Source organism: Lepidochelys kempii, chromosome 12 (genome assembly GCF_965140265.1).
Source record: "Lepidochelys kempii isolate rLepKem1 chromosome 12, rLepKem1.hap2, whole genome shotgun sequence".
Lineage (NCBI taxonomy): Eukaryota > Metazoa > Chordata > Testudines > Cheloniidae > Lepidochelys > Lepidochelys kempii.
The window spans coordinates 32,218,084-32,234,754 of NC_133267.1; the positions used below are offsets into that span (position 1 = coordinate 32,218,084).

The window sequence follows — 16,671 nt, forward strand, 5'->3', positions numbered from 1 at the left end:
AGCCAGTTCACTACTGGATTTTGTCATCCGTGTGTCCTGACCGTTCAGCCAAATATACATGTTGGATCCCTGTGGCACACAATATATTACATCATGAAGTGCTCATTGACCCTAGTTACAGCTCTACTATTATTAATATCTATTATTATTCTTCATAGAGTACTATAGTTTTGTATAGTGCTTTACAAGCAATAAAAATTAAGTGTCAAAGATCAATAATTTGGGAACGCTAAGCTTTGTCGTGAAGTTCTCTATTAAAAGACAGTTGTTCAAATGGTCAACCTCACTAAGATCATTTTCTCATGATCTACAAATGTAAAGTGGATTCTTAATTCCTCTTCAAGCAGCACAGAAATAACACTCTTAGACATGTGCACATACTCCTAAAATCCTTAGTAAATCCATGTAAAATATATTTTGCCTTATTCTTATCTGGAAGGCTAGCTAATATTCCTATAAAGATTCCAACTTGATTGAGGTTTAAGTTCTTCATATTAGTCTGCACCTGACAACAATAATATGGGTAATGCTTTCCCCAGTATTTACCTTGCTTATTGTAGTAGCTCTGTTGCAGTAATAGCATAGGATATCCCTTCACCTTGTACATTATCACTTATTTCTGCATTATTTTTCCTATATGTGCCTTTGTAACCCAGGTACTCTTTGGAGGAGAGGACAAGCTGATATAGGATCATAAATTCTGCACATAATTGCATCATCATCTAATCCTGGATGGTACATTTTTGCTCTCAGCAAAGAAAAACTTGCATTCATCATATGAACCTGCTGTTCCCTCCTAGCATCCTTGGATCCTCCTGGTCTTTTCAGGGCACTGCATTGCATAAGCTACTCACATAAATGCTAAATGCAGGTATCAGCTGGCATAAATGCTAAATACTGAGAGACAACATAAATTAATGATCTTTCTTTTCTTCCATTTTATGCTGTTTCCTAGGCTTCCAAAGAAATAGCTTCACACATTCTCTTCATCATAATTTTCAACTTGCAAATGGATTTAGATAGACATTTATTTAACAGTACCTTCCCAACCTCTGGTAATACCACCTAACTATCATAGTAATTTTCATCTCTAGATCTCAAATAACTTAAAAAGAAGGCAAGTGTCATTTTACAGATGAGGAAACTGAGGCACAGATAGGTGAACTGACTTGTCCAAGGTCACCCAGTAGGTCAGTGGCAGAGCTGGGACTAAAACCTCAGTCTTCTAAGCTCCAGTCCAGTGGTCTATCTACTGGACAAAACTGCTTCTAGGCTAAACATCCAAGCAAACACTAAAAATAGACTACTCCTTCTGTTTCCTTTAATGAGGAGACTTTAGCACCAATAACTACTTCACAGTGTAGCCCATTTGATATCACAAATTGCCCATTTAGTGATTGAGAATGCACCCTATATAAGACCCTGCAACAAACCAGCCCAGTCCTATCTTGCCCTAAAATGTCTGAGAGAATAGATGATTCTTGCAGTGTGACCTGAAAGTCAACAAATCAAGGAAGGAAGGAAGTTCCAGAGTTGCTCATGGGAGATCCCCTGCCAGCAGCTTCCTAAGCCTGGCATCTGTTAGCTCAATCACATTAACTAATTACAAATACCATAGAAAACTTGGCCAAACTTTATATTAAAGTTCCATTGATAAATAGTTTATACAGCGTTAGTAAATGATGATATTATAAAAATGTTACGAACATGAGTAATATATGTTATAGAGGATTATAAGTTCATCAGTAGAAAGTAGGATAGATGGTTATAAGCCATGTTTATAAGCAACCTAATTAATTGCTAGGCTCTGACAGTCTCTAATAATTAGTCATTTATTAAAACACCTTTTAATAACAAATCATTTATAAATGGAACCTTAATGTAAAGTGTGACTCAAAACTTTATAAGTCAAAACCAAAATCTGAAATTCCACCCAGAAACTAACTGGAAGGCAATGTAGATCTCAGAGCACTGATATAAGTGTTCTCTGCATGAACCCTCACTTAATAAGGAAGTAGCTGCAACCTTTACCAACTTAAGTTTGTGAATGGTAATAGTGCCATGGAGAACAAACTGCAATAGCCTAATCCAAAGTGATGAAGGCAGGGATAACTGTAAAAAAGTCCCACATCAGAAAGTCCTGTGTCCTCATCCGGCTAACAAATGGCAGAAAAACTCCCTCAGTTAAGGGGACTGATATAAATCACCATTTCTTCTGGTTGCTTTCCCCAGCAGCACAATCATACCCCAGTCATGCCCGGATGGAGCCAGAGCTTCATCTGAGCTCCAGTTTCACCCTGACACTGAAGAAGTCTCTGTTCACCAAAAGGGTCAGGAGACACAGATATTAGCATAAAGACATTGTAGCTCAGGCCTCCTCATTAACCTGCCTAGTAGCCTCATGTGCATGTTAAACAGGATGGACAACAGCACAGAACCCTGTAGTACTCTGCATGGGAGAGCCCACAGGACAGATGAGCAACTCTTAATACCACCCTTTCAGACTTCTCAGAAAGAAAGAATGGATCCATTCCACAGCAGCGCCGTCTATACCTGGGAGGTTCTGCAGACATGTCACTGAAACCCCATGATCAAGAATAATGAAGGAGGCTGGCAGGTCTGAAAGAACCAGCAAGCAGAAGCTAATGGTGCTTGACTTGTGTACAATACCGAGGCTGAAACCAGATTGACTGTGGTCAAGGAAAGCTGAAGATTCTGGATATTGCCAGAGTGGCCTCACAACAGGATCTGTTTAGCTGTCCCTGAGGAAAGCAGAAGGGAACATGTGATTGTCTGACTCTGCTGCATACCAATCTCACTCTATCCTTCCTGTGGTGTTTTACTTCACTTTCTACTGCCATCAGAGTTCTGTGACTACATAGTAACTTCTTTATTCAACACTCTAGCTATGGTTAATGGGGGGTGATGGGAAGAACTGACCTCACTGCCTTGTTTTGGTCTTAAAAAACAGCAGAGAGTTCAGACTGATTAATACAGAGAGCTTTTCTGAATTTACAAAGTGTTACTTTCTGCATGGTGACATAAGCGCTGCAGTTTGCCATGCAGCATGGTGTAGAGTCAGAATATAGCTCATTTCACACATACACAACTTGTACAAGCACGATAGTGTTAAGGCTTCTCCATAGCAAGTGGTCTTTCATTTACATTGTGAGGAAACGGTCGTTCACACACACATTGCCTCTGATGACCCCAGAACATGTACTTACATCAAATCAGTTATATATGCTTCTGCCCCATTGCTTCATGGCCTTCACAGACTGCCAGTCTCATAATGTAGCCTTCTAATCAGCTATTCTGTGGATTCTTGGAAACACATCAGCCTGATAGCTGCTGATAGCTTTCATAACTGTCTTTAGCACTATGAGTAAGGTAGTAGTTTGTTCCTTCCAGGCACCCATAATATATTGATTTTACATTGGGATAGATTCTGATCTTAACTACACCAGTGCAAATCTTGAGTGACTCCACAGAAGCCAGTGTGATAACTGAGGTCTAGATCTTGCCCAGTGACCCTGCTCACCTGAATGCTGTTTCTGAGAGGATAGTACGCTATCATTCTTCCTTCTTGGTAGTTATTCTTATGCTGATCAGTATCATCTTGTTATCTTGCACTTCCCCTCACCTATCTTTTGTATCAACCTGTTATATCTCGTCTTATAACTAGAGCATAAGTTCTCCACAGCCAAGAAACTGCCCCTGAAGAATACCTACTCAATGTCCCACTGCAAGAAGCTGGAAGAGAAGAGCCTCTCTGAATAGATAAAGTTCCTATTGACTTCTTTGGAGTTGTGGGTGCTCGGTACCTCTGAATATTAGATCCATGGGCTCACCCACTATGAGCAGACACTTCTCAAAAGTTGAGCCCTACTCTCTTTTTACTTGTGTTTACGACTCTGTTGTGCAAGACAGTTATACAAATATTTACCTGCCACACAGGAGTGAGGAGGCTTATTTTATTACTGATGCTGAAAGAGGGGCACTACAGCACAGAAGTTCAAACAGTTATTAATATAGCATTAAAAGTGCACCTTCATTATTATCTTTCTTCACTGAATCACCACTTCTGGCTGATCTTTGTGGTAGAGGCAATAGAGCCCAACTGAAGTGACTGGTAGTATTTCTACCGGATTCAGTAGGTATTAATCAGGTCCATAGGGAGAAGGAAAAGACTGGAAGAAATTTACAAGAACAGGAGACCTAAATAACTTGCAATGGGAAAATAGAAGCACATGAAAGATAACAGACAGAGCTAATTAACTCTAATGGTTTCAGGTGCAGCATTTACGTAAACTAGTAATTGCTTCCTGTACTTTTGGACATTGTAAAATAACCCCCTAGCATTTAGTTTAATGCTCGTGAAAAGTGTCTTTAATGGCACTCGAGTTAAAAATATAACTGCTTCTAATATGTTCCTGTACCTGTTTAAAAACATGACTAATGTTAACATCTTTCCAGCATATTCCATAGTTAGAGCTGTGCTACTGTCACAGAAATACCAGCCCTCAGAAGGTCTTTACATCCTGCCTGCATCCTACTAACCTTTTCTTACTCAAATTATCATCATTGCCATGAGTAGTACTCCTGAAGCTGGGCCAAATCCTGCTTCTGTGGAGGCAGTGGGAATTTTATCATTGATTTCCAAAGAAGCAGGATCCGGCCCTTAGCAGAAAGAAAATATAGCCAAATCCTATAAAAGCAGTTAGTATAATCAGTCAAGTACAGTGGTATTTTTATGTAATACTGAGTTTGAAATTACCTCTTTAAATTTCAGAATCTTCGGTTGATAGAGATTATCTTTTCAGGTAAATTGGCTTTAACAGATAAAACTAAGATTCTCAAACAAAATACAATGGGTCAGAGCCCCGGTTGGCTTCAGTATAGCTTCACTGATTTCAATAGGTCTATGCCAATGTACATGTCTATGTACAATGTACATGTCTATGCCAATGTCTGTCCCTACATGCTTTTCTGGTCAGTGGGAGTGCAGTGAAGAGGATAGAGCAGTGGGTAGAACTGGGCAGTAAAGTGGTAGAATCTATAGATATTTAATTCTTTGCAGACTTTGTCAACTTTTTTAATTAAACAAATGTTCTCAATTAAAGATAGATTTGTACATTTTCAGTGAAATACTCCAGTAATAACAGTGTATGTTTTTACTATCATGGTATCTCAGCAGGCAACCAGTGAGTGTTTTGCACAAGACCTTCAGCTGTGAAGTTAAAAAGCAAAAAACAAACAAAAAAAACCAACCACCACCACTCTCAAGTTCCCTAATTTTAAAACCAAGAGAAATAAAAATAATTCCAGTCTCGCACCTGTGTAAATTAGCAGTAACTCCATTGATACTAATGGAGTTATGGCATTGGAAAGCCAGAGTAAGTGTGTTCAGAATCAGGCTCTTACTTCTTAATGCTTATCAAAGTTGTAATTAACTTTGCATCCTCATGCACCTGCATCCTGTCTCATGTTTCACTCCCTCAATACATATGAGTAAACTCAGGCCAGATTATCAACTGGTCCAACACTCCATAGCTATGCTGAACTCAAGGGGAGCTATGCCAATTTACACCACTTAGGGATCTGGCCCACAAAAGCTGAAAGCCAAATTTGCATCTCCTATGGTAGGCAAGCATTGTAGTGCTTTACAAAATATAAAGTCTAATTCCCTGTTGAAAATTTGTATTCCTCATTCCGCTTGTATTCATCAATATTAGTCACAAAAATAAACCATACAAACATAGCTCTACAAACATAGCAATAAAACAAAGGTTATCCACTTCTCAAATCTTTTGCATTAACACAATGTACAGGCTTTATTTTTAAATCTCACTTATAGCAGTAAATAGGAACCTGTACTTTTTTCCCCCTTTGTTAGCATGTACACTGAAAACACATCTATTGTTTCTATATTTAAAGTTTGCACTACACCATTACAAAACAAATTTAGTTGCACAGTAAAAACTACCAGCTTTAGCTTAGTAGTGAACTAAAAATAAGTATTCGTCACCAAACTCAAATGTCTTGGGTGGAATTCTAGCAGCTTCATTTTGAAATAAGTTATACTAGCAGGATTGTGGAGTGTGCAATCATAGCCAAATTCTAATTTTTAGCCCAACAGAAACTGAGACATTGGGAAGCTTAGCTTCTTATTTTGTGCTTTTTGGGAAAAAAACAAAACAAAAAATACTGAAGAACATTCAGTGGCTTACTTCCTGTACAAGGGAACAGTTTACCCCTGCCTTAGAAAATGGTGATAAGGCAAAGTAATTGCATCATTATTCTTTAAAATAAGTGGGAAACCCATCTTCATTATCTTTCCACATGTTACGCTTTGATGTAAGTGAGAGAGTTTTGAACTATTTAGACAGCCATTTTCCCGTTTTTGTTATGAGAGAAGGGAATGTGATTATTTTGATGGGAACTTACTGCATTCAATATTATTTTTGAACAGACTAGATTATGTCACAGAACTACATTTAAAATTCTAAGATTCTATCTACTCTTTGATTAACCTAAAGAAGCCACATTAACTGTTATGCATTCTAGTTCTTTTGATGTAATGGTGCAAGGGTATGGTCTGTGTTTTAATCTTTTTATGTACAAAGAATATTGTCTATGTAAATTAAACCTATCCAAAACCAAATTTTCCTAACGACATGGCTCTTAATTCTGAAAATCTTATCAGTTTTCCAAAATTATTTTCCAAAAATAATTAAATGTAAGAGTTTCCAATTGTTCTTCTAAGCAACCTATCAAGAAAACACCCAGGGCGCTGTGTGTGTGCGCGTGCATGTGTGTATAACACAAACATGTGCATGTCCTGTCATCCCTCTGCTCCCCTTTTCTGGCTCTGTTCTTGAGGGTAGTCACAATATTGAATTACACAAAAATTCCCTTCTTCCAGAGTAGGATTCTTGTATATTTCATTACCCTGATTGCTCATATGAATAGTCAGCAAACACAGCACTTTGACCATAGGTGGTGTTACAGTATGTACACCCACAAGTAAAAGCTTGGGAGGTCTCTTTTTTGCCTATCTGCAGGCTGGGCAGTGTTCCTTTTAATAATTTAAATGTTAGTACTTACACTACAATGGCAGATGGAATTTCAAAATCCACACATTGCATTAAGAATCTGCCTTTCATTTGAATGTACATTGGAACCCTTGATGTAGGCTTTTAGATGAGAGTCCAGCTAGCAAGACACCCTCAAAAGCTACAAGTTGATGACAAAATTAAAATCCACAAAAGCTAGGAAGGGGGGATGTGGCATTTTATCTGCATTGGAAATTAAATGGACCTTCCCAATGGGAAAGGTACCATAGCACTGTGGACTTTCCTGAAGGATGCTAATGTATTTTGTATGTACTAATGCAGTCAAGTGGTTTAGAAAATCCCCTGAAGGTTAGGGTGGGAGAGGAATATGGTTTGAACACCGGCATTATTTTGACAAATTGGAGTAGGGAGAAGGGAAAGGCAATTAGATTAAAGCAGGAGAAAGTTGCAGTAATCAAGGTGAGAGAAGACAATGAAAATAGGTTTTGGTAGCAGAGACAGCAAGGAAAAGATATTAAAGAGAAAGAAGCATTGGACCTTGTAAATAAGAGACTGGAAATGGTCGGAAAAGGAGAAAAAGAGAGAGAGAGAGAGAAGATTACACTGAGACTGTGGGAATGAAGGCAGGAAACATAATGGCAGTTGTCAAAAAGAAGTAGTGAAAATAGGCAGAGGAGAGAAAAAATTGGAAGGCAAGATGAGAAGTTCAATTTTAAAGAGATTGAATTTCAGATAGTGGCAGAAGTTCTAAGAAAAGATGCCAGGAGGGAGCCAGAGATGTGAGCATGGATGGAAGAGCCATAGTTGTGGTCTGTTTGGTTTTTTCAAACACAACAGGCTGTGGGCTGTAGCCTCCTTTGGTGTAAACTGGTATAAAGAGGAGCTGGCCAGCTGTACTCCCAGGTTTCAGCCTCAGAAAACCAGAATATTTCTGATACAAAGAAAGGGAGAAAACTGTATTACCTAGTTTCACACAGTGTCAGGTTTATGCTTCATTTTCTTTAACAGAGTTGGACGCTATGCTCATGAAGGAAAGAGAACAGAGTGTTCCTAAAGTAGGCAAAACATGAAGCCCTGATAATATGGGGGTGCGTGTGTGTACTGTACAGTACATCCCTCTAATGTATACACTCCTTGTCAGAATCAGAGCACCATAAAAGTGTAGACTGCCTCTGAAAAATCTTTGCTTATGAAAACTCCTCCTGGCCCCGATATGTCAACCTCTAGTCCTGATGCCATTATTAAAATAATGGACCCCTCCTGTACCCGCCCTCCACTCTCCTCCTGGGCATTTGCATCCACCCAATTCATAGCAATACACATATAGAAACATTTCAAGTATTTCCAAATACTATTTTGAAATTTCATTGTTTCACTTTTATATTCTGAGTATTCTTTGTAGTCTAAGACATCACAGCAGGCAAACTAGTGAACATTTAATGGACCTTTTTAACAGTTCACTCACTTCAGGAGAGATTCCAGAGGATTAGAAATTGGTAAGTCTAAAAACAGAAGCTAGTAAGGGCAAGAAGTAGAGCCTTGTTAGCACCAGAGCTTTGTCTGTTGCACTGCTTCCCTGAAGATGTCTGTTGAAGTTCTGTCTGTGGGTGACTTAGAACAAGTATATTTTCCTTTTATATATTTGTAGCTATTTAGCTTTTCCGCTTTCCTTCACTATGCAGGTTCAGTAAGGAGGGTTTTTTGCAGTTGGGCCAGTGGATCTCTTCTAGTTTTTAAGCTTTGTGTTGAATTTTGAAAAGAGGCCCAGCACCCAGATGTTCCCATTGCTTTCAATGTGAGGGCTGTGCACTGCTGAAAAACTGGTCTTGTATTTTTACCACATATTGCCCTGGTGTTTGGACAATCAGCTTTCTGTAAATTAAATCCAAAGGTCAGAAATATGTGAATGAGTTACAGAGGAAGGTGATGGAAGCGAAATTCGTGAGGCACCTAAGGTTATTTCTGAAGGAGAGAGGACGGTAAGTGATGGAGTGGAAAAAGCAGGAAGTTAGTACAATAATGAATTTTTAAAAGGCAAGAACGTTGGATTGGATGGTCTTTGTCTGTTTCCTTACTTTGCCACCTTCTTCACAAGCCCTTTCTATCTCTCATACCATACTGGGGCCCAACGTGGGACAAAAACTCAAAATGAAGGAGACACACAAAAGTAGTGCAAGTACTATAACTCACAGTAATGAAAGGCAGTTCTTCCAGTCCATGCCAGGAAGTCAGTGTGTTCCTCCACATTGCACATTGACAGAGGCTGTTTTGGTGTCACAGATTACTATTTACAGCATCTGTCCACATAAAAATATATGTGGTCAAAGAAGAGGTGATTTCTTCTGCCCATTCTGGAAATCAGGATTTCAGTATGTAATCTTCCAACCATATCCTGTTGGAAAGGTGATTCGTTTCCATGATTAGGCAGGCTGAATTATGTATGGTCTTGCTGAAAATGTGAAGAGTTTTATATATGCTGTGTAAACCTGATTATCTGAATTGTAACAGCATGCACATTGCTTTAATTATATACCAATGCCTGTTGAAGTCATTGAACAGATAAAATTAATTTTTAAGGGTTGAACCTACAATTTCTTTGAGATTTGATCTACTACTTCTACACACAAATGATTTGTATGTTGTATTTTTTATGAATGAGCAAAATGTGCATGCTTTGTACGCAGTATGTATCATCTCTGTTTAGCAGTCCATGCTATACAAATTTTAGAAACCACTGATATAGAAGTTCAAGGGCTAATTCAAGAATATGCATAGACATGACTTGTGCAATTTCACTAATTACATTTAACTGGTTATTTGCTCATGCAATCACTAATTGCATGCACAAATTCTGCATTCACATTTTAGTTTACAAAGTACTACAGATCTGTACCATTGTTTCGTGATCTAATACTAATACTGTGTCCCCATATATGTGTTTAATCAAAAAGGATGGTATTTCATTTATGTCATTCCTCCTAACCTATATAGGTGAGAATACTGCTAAGATTACGAATCATCCACACTTGAAAGTTGAAAAGTAGTGTTAAAAATGCATTTCCACAGATGTCATGGTTTCATTGCATTTCCTCTCTTAAAACGTATTTAGTAACATTTTGATTCACCCAGAATTAGCTTGTATGCCTATCGTATAGTCAAAGGAGGTAATGACACATGTAAAATTCTAACAATCTTAACTATGATTCTTCTACAATGTACTTGTGCTTATAAAAGACAGGACAGCAACGTAATTAGGTCATGTCATTTTTATTAGATTAAATATATAGTTTCCCAAACCAAATACCGTATAATAAATTCAAGCGGCCAAATACAAGACTACCAAGACTGCTTTTTGCAGATGTTATACATTGTGCATTGAGGAGTGAACTGATGGTAAATATGGAAAATTAAGAAGTGGAAGTAACAGAGATCTTTCTGTACAATCTACTTAAACAGAAATTGTGTATTCCGGGAGAAAAACTAAAATATCATTTCCATTAATCACTAGTTGTCAGAATTATTTCTTAAAGAAAAATTCCTATGAATTTCTGAGAGCTTATAGTAAATGCAAGAAGATTATTACATAGCATTTTTCAGCTGACATAGTAGAAATTAAAACCAATCATTCTGGAAAAAAATATATGGCCAATCATGCTGTTGGTGTTCACTGCACGTTGAAGTAAAATGGTGGAAATTGTACCATGTGATGGGGAACAAATATGAAATTCATATCCAAATTGAAGCACTGATGTGCTTCTGCTGAATACATTTAGACGACAGAGCAGCATAAATGAAGGACATAAAGCTACAGGGAAAAGGGGGCCATGTTGAAAGGCCCAGTAATTTTGCTTGGTGCTATAACTATATTCAACAGTGCACAAAGGGACAGCAGTGAGGGGTAGGTAGGTACCTAGTCATATGTATTGACCATCATTTGGTGCCTTTTTTCGCTTTCTTGTTGCACGTGTAGATTCGTGGTACTCTTGTCTGTCTGTCTCTCGGCTCCTATGTTGTACTAGAAGCAATTGTGTGTTGTGTGGACCACTTCTCATATTTTCCATTGCTAGTGTGCTATTCCTTAGGAATAGAGTCTTCTGATTCTCCCTTCTTGTCTATGTAGACATTTACAGTGCTCTATTGGTGAAGTATCTGAATACTTCCCAAACGTTAAAAAGAAGAAACAAAATGACCTCTTTCCTTCTCAGAGGTAGGATTATTCTTGAGTGGTTAGTAGAAATTATGTGTGAGAGTTTATTATGGGAAAGCTAGGTTGAAAAGATATTTTGTATGTAATTGTGAAAATTGTGAGGTCCTTTGTCATCTATGTCTCCTATGAGAGTGAGGCCCACAGTTACAGTTACATTCAGCTCCTGTTAACGATCTGTCTTTTGTAATCAATAACCCTTCCTCATGGTTATTGTTCTGGTGGAACATAGCTGCTGCAGAGGTCATGGTAGCAAAGGGAGAGGTGATCTCCCAGGTCAGTAGAGTCAGCATGATAAATATTTTTGTGTTTCAAGACAGATCTAGAATTGGACTTTGTACACAGTGGGAAGATTACCAGTGTGATGTGATGTATCCACAGCAACTTTGTTACTTAGCAAATGGTCTTCTCAATTTTGTACCAATTGGTGCTTGTCCAGGACACATGACTTCTTTTCTTGATACAGTGTGCTGCAATAATCAAGGTCATGAATGTGTGGATGACTATGGTCAGGAATGCATTCCATAATTTGATATTAAATTTTCTACCAAGCCACAGACAGAAATGGTAGGGTTTTTTGCAATTAGTGTCATGTGGACATCTGATAACATTAAATTCAACAGGATCACAATGCTTCAAAGCAATTTAACAATCTGAGGACAGATGTTCTTAAGATTGGACTTTATGGAAGAGGCTAGTTCTTCTAAGTGCTTTTTCTCTCCCTACAAGTCACCTCCACCTTGCCTAGATCCAGCTTTAGCCAGCTGCTCTTCATCATTGTACTTATTTCAGGATGAGAAAGCTGGAAGAGGGTGCTGTTATATTCAGTGTGAAGGAGATGTTGATTCACCTATTTCCCCAGTGGCTTTCTGTAGATATTAAATAAGATAGAAGATTGGAATGAGCCATGATGGATTCCACAGGTGAGTGCAGTGGAGATGGAGGAACAATTTCCCATCACAGCCCTCTCATGAGGTGCTTCCTACAATCCTACTGCCTATTGGAGGTGGGACTGTAGTGTTTGGGGATCAGTACTAATAGATGCTGTTGCAAGGTCCAACAGGATGACTATGGATGTACTGCCCCAGTCTATAGAAATCAATTACCTCTACCATTCTCTGGCCTGAAGCCAGTGCAGTAGGGATACTGACAGCTGACATAGGAGATTGTGTTTTTGCTAGTGCTGTGATATCATGTGGAGGAAAAAAAGAAAAGAATCTAATGTGTCTTTTAAAAATCAATTTAAGCTAACCTGGACCTCAAACAGTAAAATTGCTTAATCCTAACCATATGCTTATTGCTTGATAATGCAGAGTTAAGGTCGTTTGTGTATCCTAACTGTACATTTCCATAACTTAAGATATTTAGATTTCTCTCCACCCCCACCATCCCCCCAGTTTAACCTTGAATCTGGATTGCGTGGGTTTATAATGCTTAGTTTGGGGAAACCTACAATAACCATGTAATGTATTTGAACATAAATTACTAATATGTACTCTTGACCTTTACTACATCTCAACATAATTTTGAGCTGGGAATGGATAAAAATATGTGGGATTGGTTTTATATCTAATCTGGAAAAGCATTGGACACTTTTGTTTTATACCTTTTGAGAAACAGACCACAGTCACTGATAATGGGTTTTGCACTGTAGTTGTAATCTTTTTAACTCTAATGCATTATTTTATATTTTCCAAATGGATCTCTTTCCTTCAGGATTCTATTGATGCTGCACTAAATGGATTGATTTAAAACTCTGAAAATTCAAAGATAAACATACAGACTCAAATTCTTTGGATAGTTCTACACTTAATCTGTATTCTCTTTCCCATAGTTGCCCATTAAAATGTGTAAATACCAGCTTTCCCCTTTCTAATCACCGTCTCCTTTTGATGCTCAGTTCCTTCAATGATTTCATACACCCTATCATATAAGTCAGGGATTAGCAACCTTTGGCATGCAGCCCACCAGGGTAAGCCCCCTGGCGGGCCGGGACGGTTTGTTTACCTGGCATGTCCGCAGGTTCGGCCGATTGGAGCGCCCACTGTCTGCGGTTCGCTGTTGGCCTGAAACAGCAAACCGCAGCCAGTGGGTGCTGCGATTGGCCGAACCTGCGGATGCACCAGGTAAACAAACTGGCCCAGCCCGCCAGGGGTCTTACACTGGCGTGCCACGTGCCAAAGGTTACTGATCCCTGATATAAGTAATTGTGATGCCTAAAATATTAAACTGAAGCATCACTGAAGGACGCAGGTAGAAGTAGCCGGCTGCTTATATTATTTTATTATTCACTGACGGCCACAAGTGTGCTCAGGGTGGCACAAATATAAATGAAGACACAGTCACTGCCCAAGAATGGAAACGGGTTTCTTGGAATTTATTACTGACAAGTATTCTGGTCAGCAGTTTTTCCAGCATTCTTTTTTAAATCATGCCTTCAGAATTTGAGGGCACCAATTTTATGCATGCAAAAAAATTTAATTGTGCAAACAGATCAATATATGCATGTGCAAAATGAATTCAGTTGGACAATTTTGTGGTCTAAAGGGTAGTTAAGGAACTAATAGTAGATATGTCCAGAAAGGAATGGGAGATAACTGTTAAACAGGTATTTACTTTTGGCAGGGGGAAGTGAAAATAAGCTGAGGGAAGTGGCACAGTGCATGTAAACATGTTGACTTTTCACCTCTGGGGACCAATAGAAGTTGTTGCATTAACCCATCTAATTTTTTCTTTGTCTGTACCAGTGCTGTTAACTTCGCTTTATACATCTGGAGAACTGAATTAAGTTTGGTGTCAGATGCAAATCAGTTTCAGTTTAGTGTCAGTCATCAGAGGCCATATTTTCAAAAATAAATGTGCTAAGTTCACATACACTATGTGTGTACACAAACTTCAGTGCAAACACTGCATCCATAGAGAATTCTGAATTGGGGAGAGCTGGCAAATATAACAGTACACACACAATGTTGCAAATGTGGCCCTCAATGTACAGGATGACCACACAATTTAGTACAATTTCTTTGCGAGACAGTTTCAGAAATGAAGTAGCAGGGGTTCATACAGTTCAGGTAATAAGAGAACCGTCACTATCAGAGCATACATACACACAGAATAGAGTGTTCAATGTATAAAGAGTGCAGCAAAAGACACTTTAGCTTTTTTCAATGGGAGGCAGCTGAAAAGGATGACAATATGGTCTCATTTTAGAAATGCAGTTTCAATGGTAACACACATTTTTTACTGATCCTAAGCCGCATATATTCCTAGAGTTAGCCATACTCAGAAAACACAGTTGTACATGATTACAGTTAAGATTCCTTTACAGGAAAAACAGGTGAGTGCCTGCAAATGGGATTGCTATGAACATACCAAATGGGCCAGCTAAGTCCCTCCATATATACAGCCAGATCTGCTTGTGAGCATTCTTTGATAAATGAGGACATTTAGCTGTGATACATAAATGGAATATCAAGCAGTATATACAGAAGCCAGGTAGGCCACATCAACAGTCAGCCAGGGTCTGCTGAGGATCTGATGGGTCTACAAGTGTGGGAAGGGGATCGGAAAGGTTTCTAAAAAACAAGAACATGCTTGATCTGTTTGGCAAAATTTCTGGTTAGCCTGCTTAGACAGTACACAGCTTTCAGTGCCAGAATGCAATATCAGTTTATATTCACATTAGGGACCTGATTCTCATTTACACGAAGGTCCCGGTACACAGCCTCTGGTAGTGTAAAGACACCTTGGTGTAACTGAGGATCAGGCCCTAAATGTTTTTCATGACTGAATTGTTTTTCTTTCTAACAGCTAATGGTATCTCCTCTTTTTCTATTAGGTTGAGAGGATTGTTGACAAAAGGAAGAACAAAAAGGGCAAATGGGAATATCTTATCAGATGGAAAGGCTATGGAAGCAATGAGGACACCTGGGAACCTGAGCATCACCTATTGCATTGCGAGGAATTTATTGATGAGTTCAACGGACTACATGTCACTAGAGAAAAGCGAGCAAAACATGGGAAACAGACCAGTGCACCAAAATTTTTACGAGAAAGCCGAGGGTCATCTGTTGAGAAAATATCACACAGACCTTCTGAATCTGGGAAGGCCAAAGGGTCAACACATAAAAGAAAGCGAATTAACCCATCTCTTCAAAAACAGAAAAGAGGGTACACAGCAAAGCCAGCACCTGCTGGCGACAGAGCCGCTAAAACCGTGACTTACCGAACTACCCCCAGTGGTTTACAGATCATGCCATTGAAAAAGCCTCACAATGGCCTGCAGAATGGAGATTCCGGCCATGAGAAAGATTCTAGACATTTTGGGAATGGCTCACAACAGCAAAACATGGATTTAAATGGCCACGAAGGAGAACATGATTTGCCCAGCATGTTGGAGGTTAATAATGATGTGCCTGTTGTGAATGGAATCGGTATGTGATTTAAACAGCAACAGTCTTTTCTGTTGGGTTTTAATTGTGGCAATTGATAACAAAGAGCCCCATTCATGGAAAAGTTATTGTCATACTGCATGAGTAATAAGCACATGAAAAAGGTCCAGACTCTTTGCAATTTGTACAATTTTCCATCAATCCACTTCTTCACCTCCCTCCCTTTTCCCACTGAGTCATGTGAGGCAATGTGGACTGTGTCACACACCTCTCTGGTGTGTTTTATTTACGGGTATTTGTGGGGGAGGGATACCAAGGAATGGTGTGGGGGCAACAGTTGAGGTATGTACAACACTGAAATTCTGGCTATACCTCCTACCAACTCACTAATAATTGCTTCTCAATTCCACAAGTACTGGCCCAGCACTCCAGAAAAGGCAGGATCTTGGAAACAATCTTAGTATTAATTTGTTGCCTAAAGTTTGTGCCTGGATAATCTTAAGGTACTTATTACTGCCACTAGTAACATCTGTGAGGTATTTGTTCAGGATTGCCATTCCAGAGCCCGGAAGTCAGTATCTCTGACAGTGACTTGATTCATAGGAAGGTGCAAGGCAAAGACTTCATTGGAAGGTACAAGGAACCCTGTAGTAGACGATTTATAATAACCTGCCCAGAGGGGACGTTTATTCCTTACCCCAGTAGTTAGTGGTTGGCTTATGCCCTGGAGAATGGAGTTTATACCTCTTATAAAAAAATCATCCTGTTTAACATAATTGTGGAGTTTCTTATTGCCCACAGAACTGTCAAATCCTTTTTAAATCATACTAAGCACTTGGCATCAATGATACCTTGTATAATTTCCATGGATTAATTATATGTTGTGTATTTCATTTATAGGTTTCTCCCTTTCAATTTAATTGAATATCCACTTGTTCCTATATTCTGTGAAAAGATAAATAGGAGCAACCAATTTACCATGCATCGCCTCAATAAGCCA

General features: G+C 38.9%; 1 protein-coding gene across 2 annotated transcripts in view; it reads left to right on the forward strand.

Annotated features, from left to right (window-relative positions):
• Positions 1-16,671, forward strand: part of CDYL2 (chromodomain Y like 2) — a 79,868-nt gene that overhangs the window by 31,722 nt on the left and 31,475 nt on the right. For both annotated transcript variants that reach the window (XM_073307989.1, XM_073307990.1), the window contains exon 2: positions 15,119-15,713. In XM_073307989.1, coding sequence (XP_073164090.1) covers positions 15,119-15,713 — 595 coding nt within the window. The remainder of the gene's footprint in view (positions 1-15,118; positions 15,714-16,671) is intronic.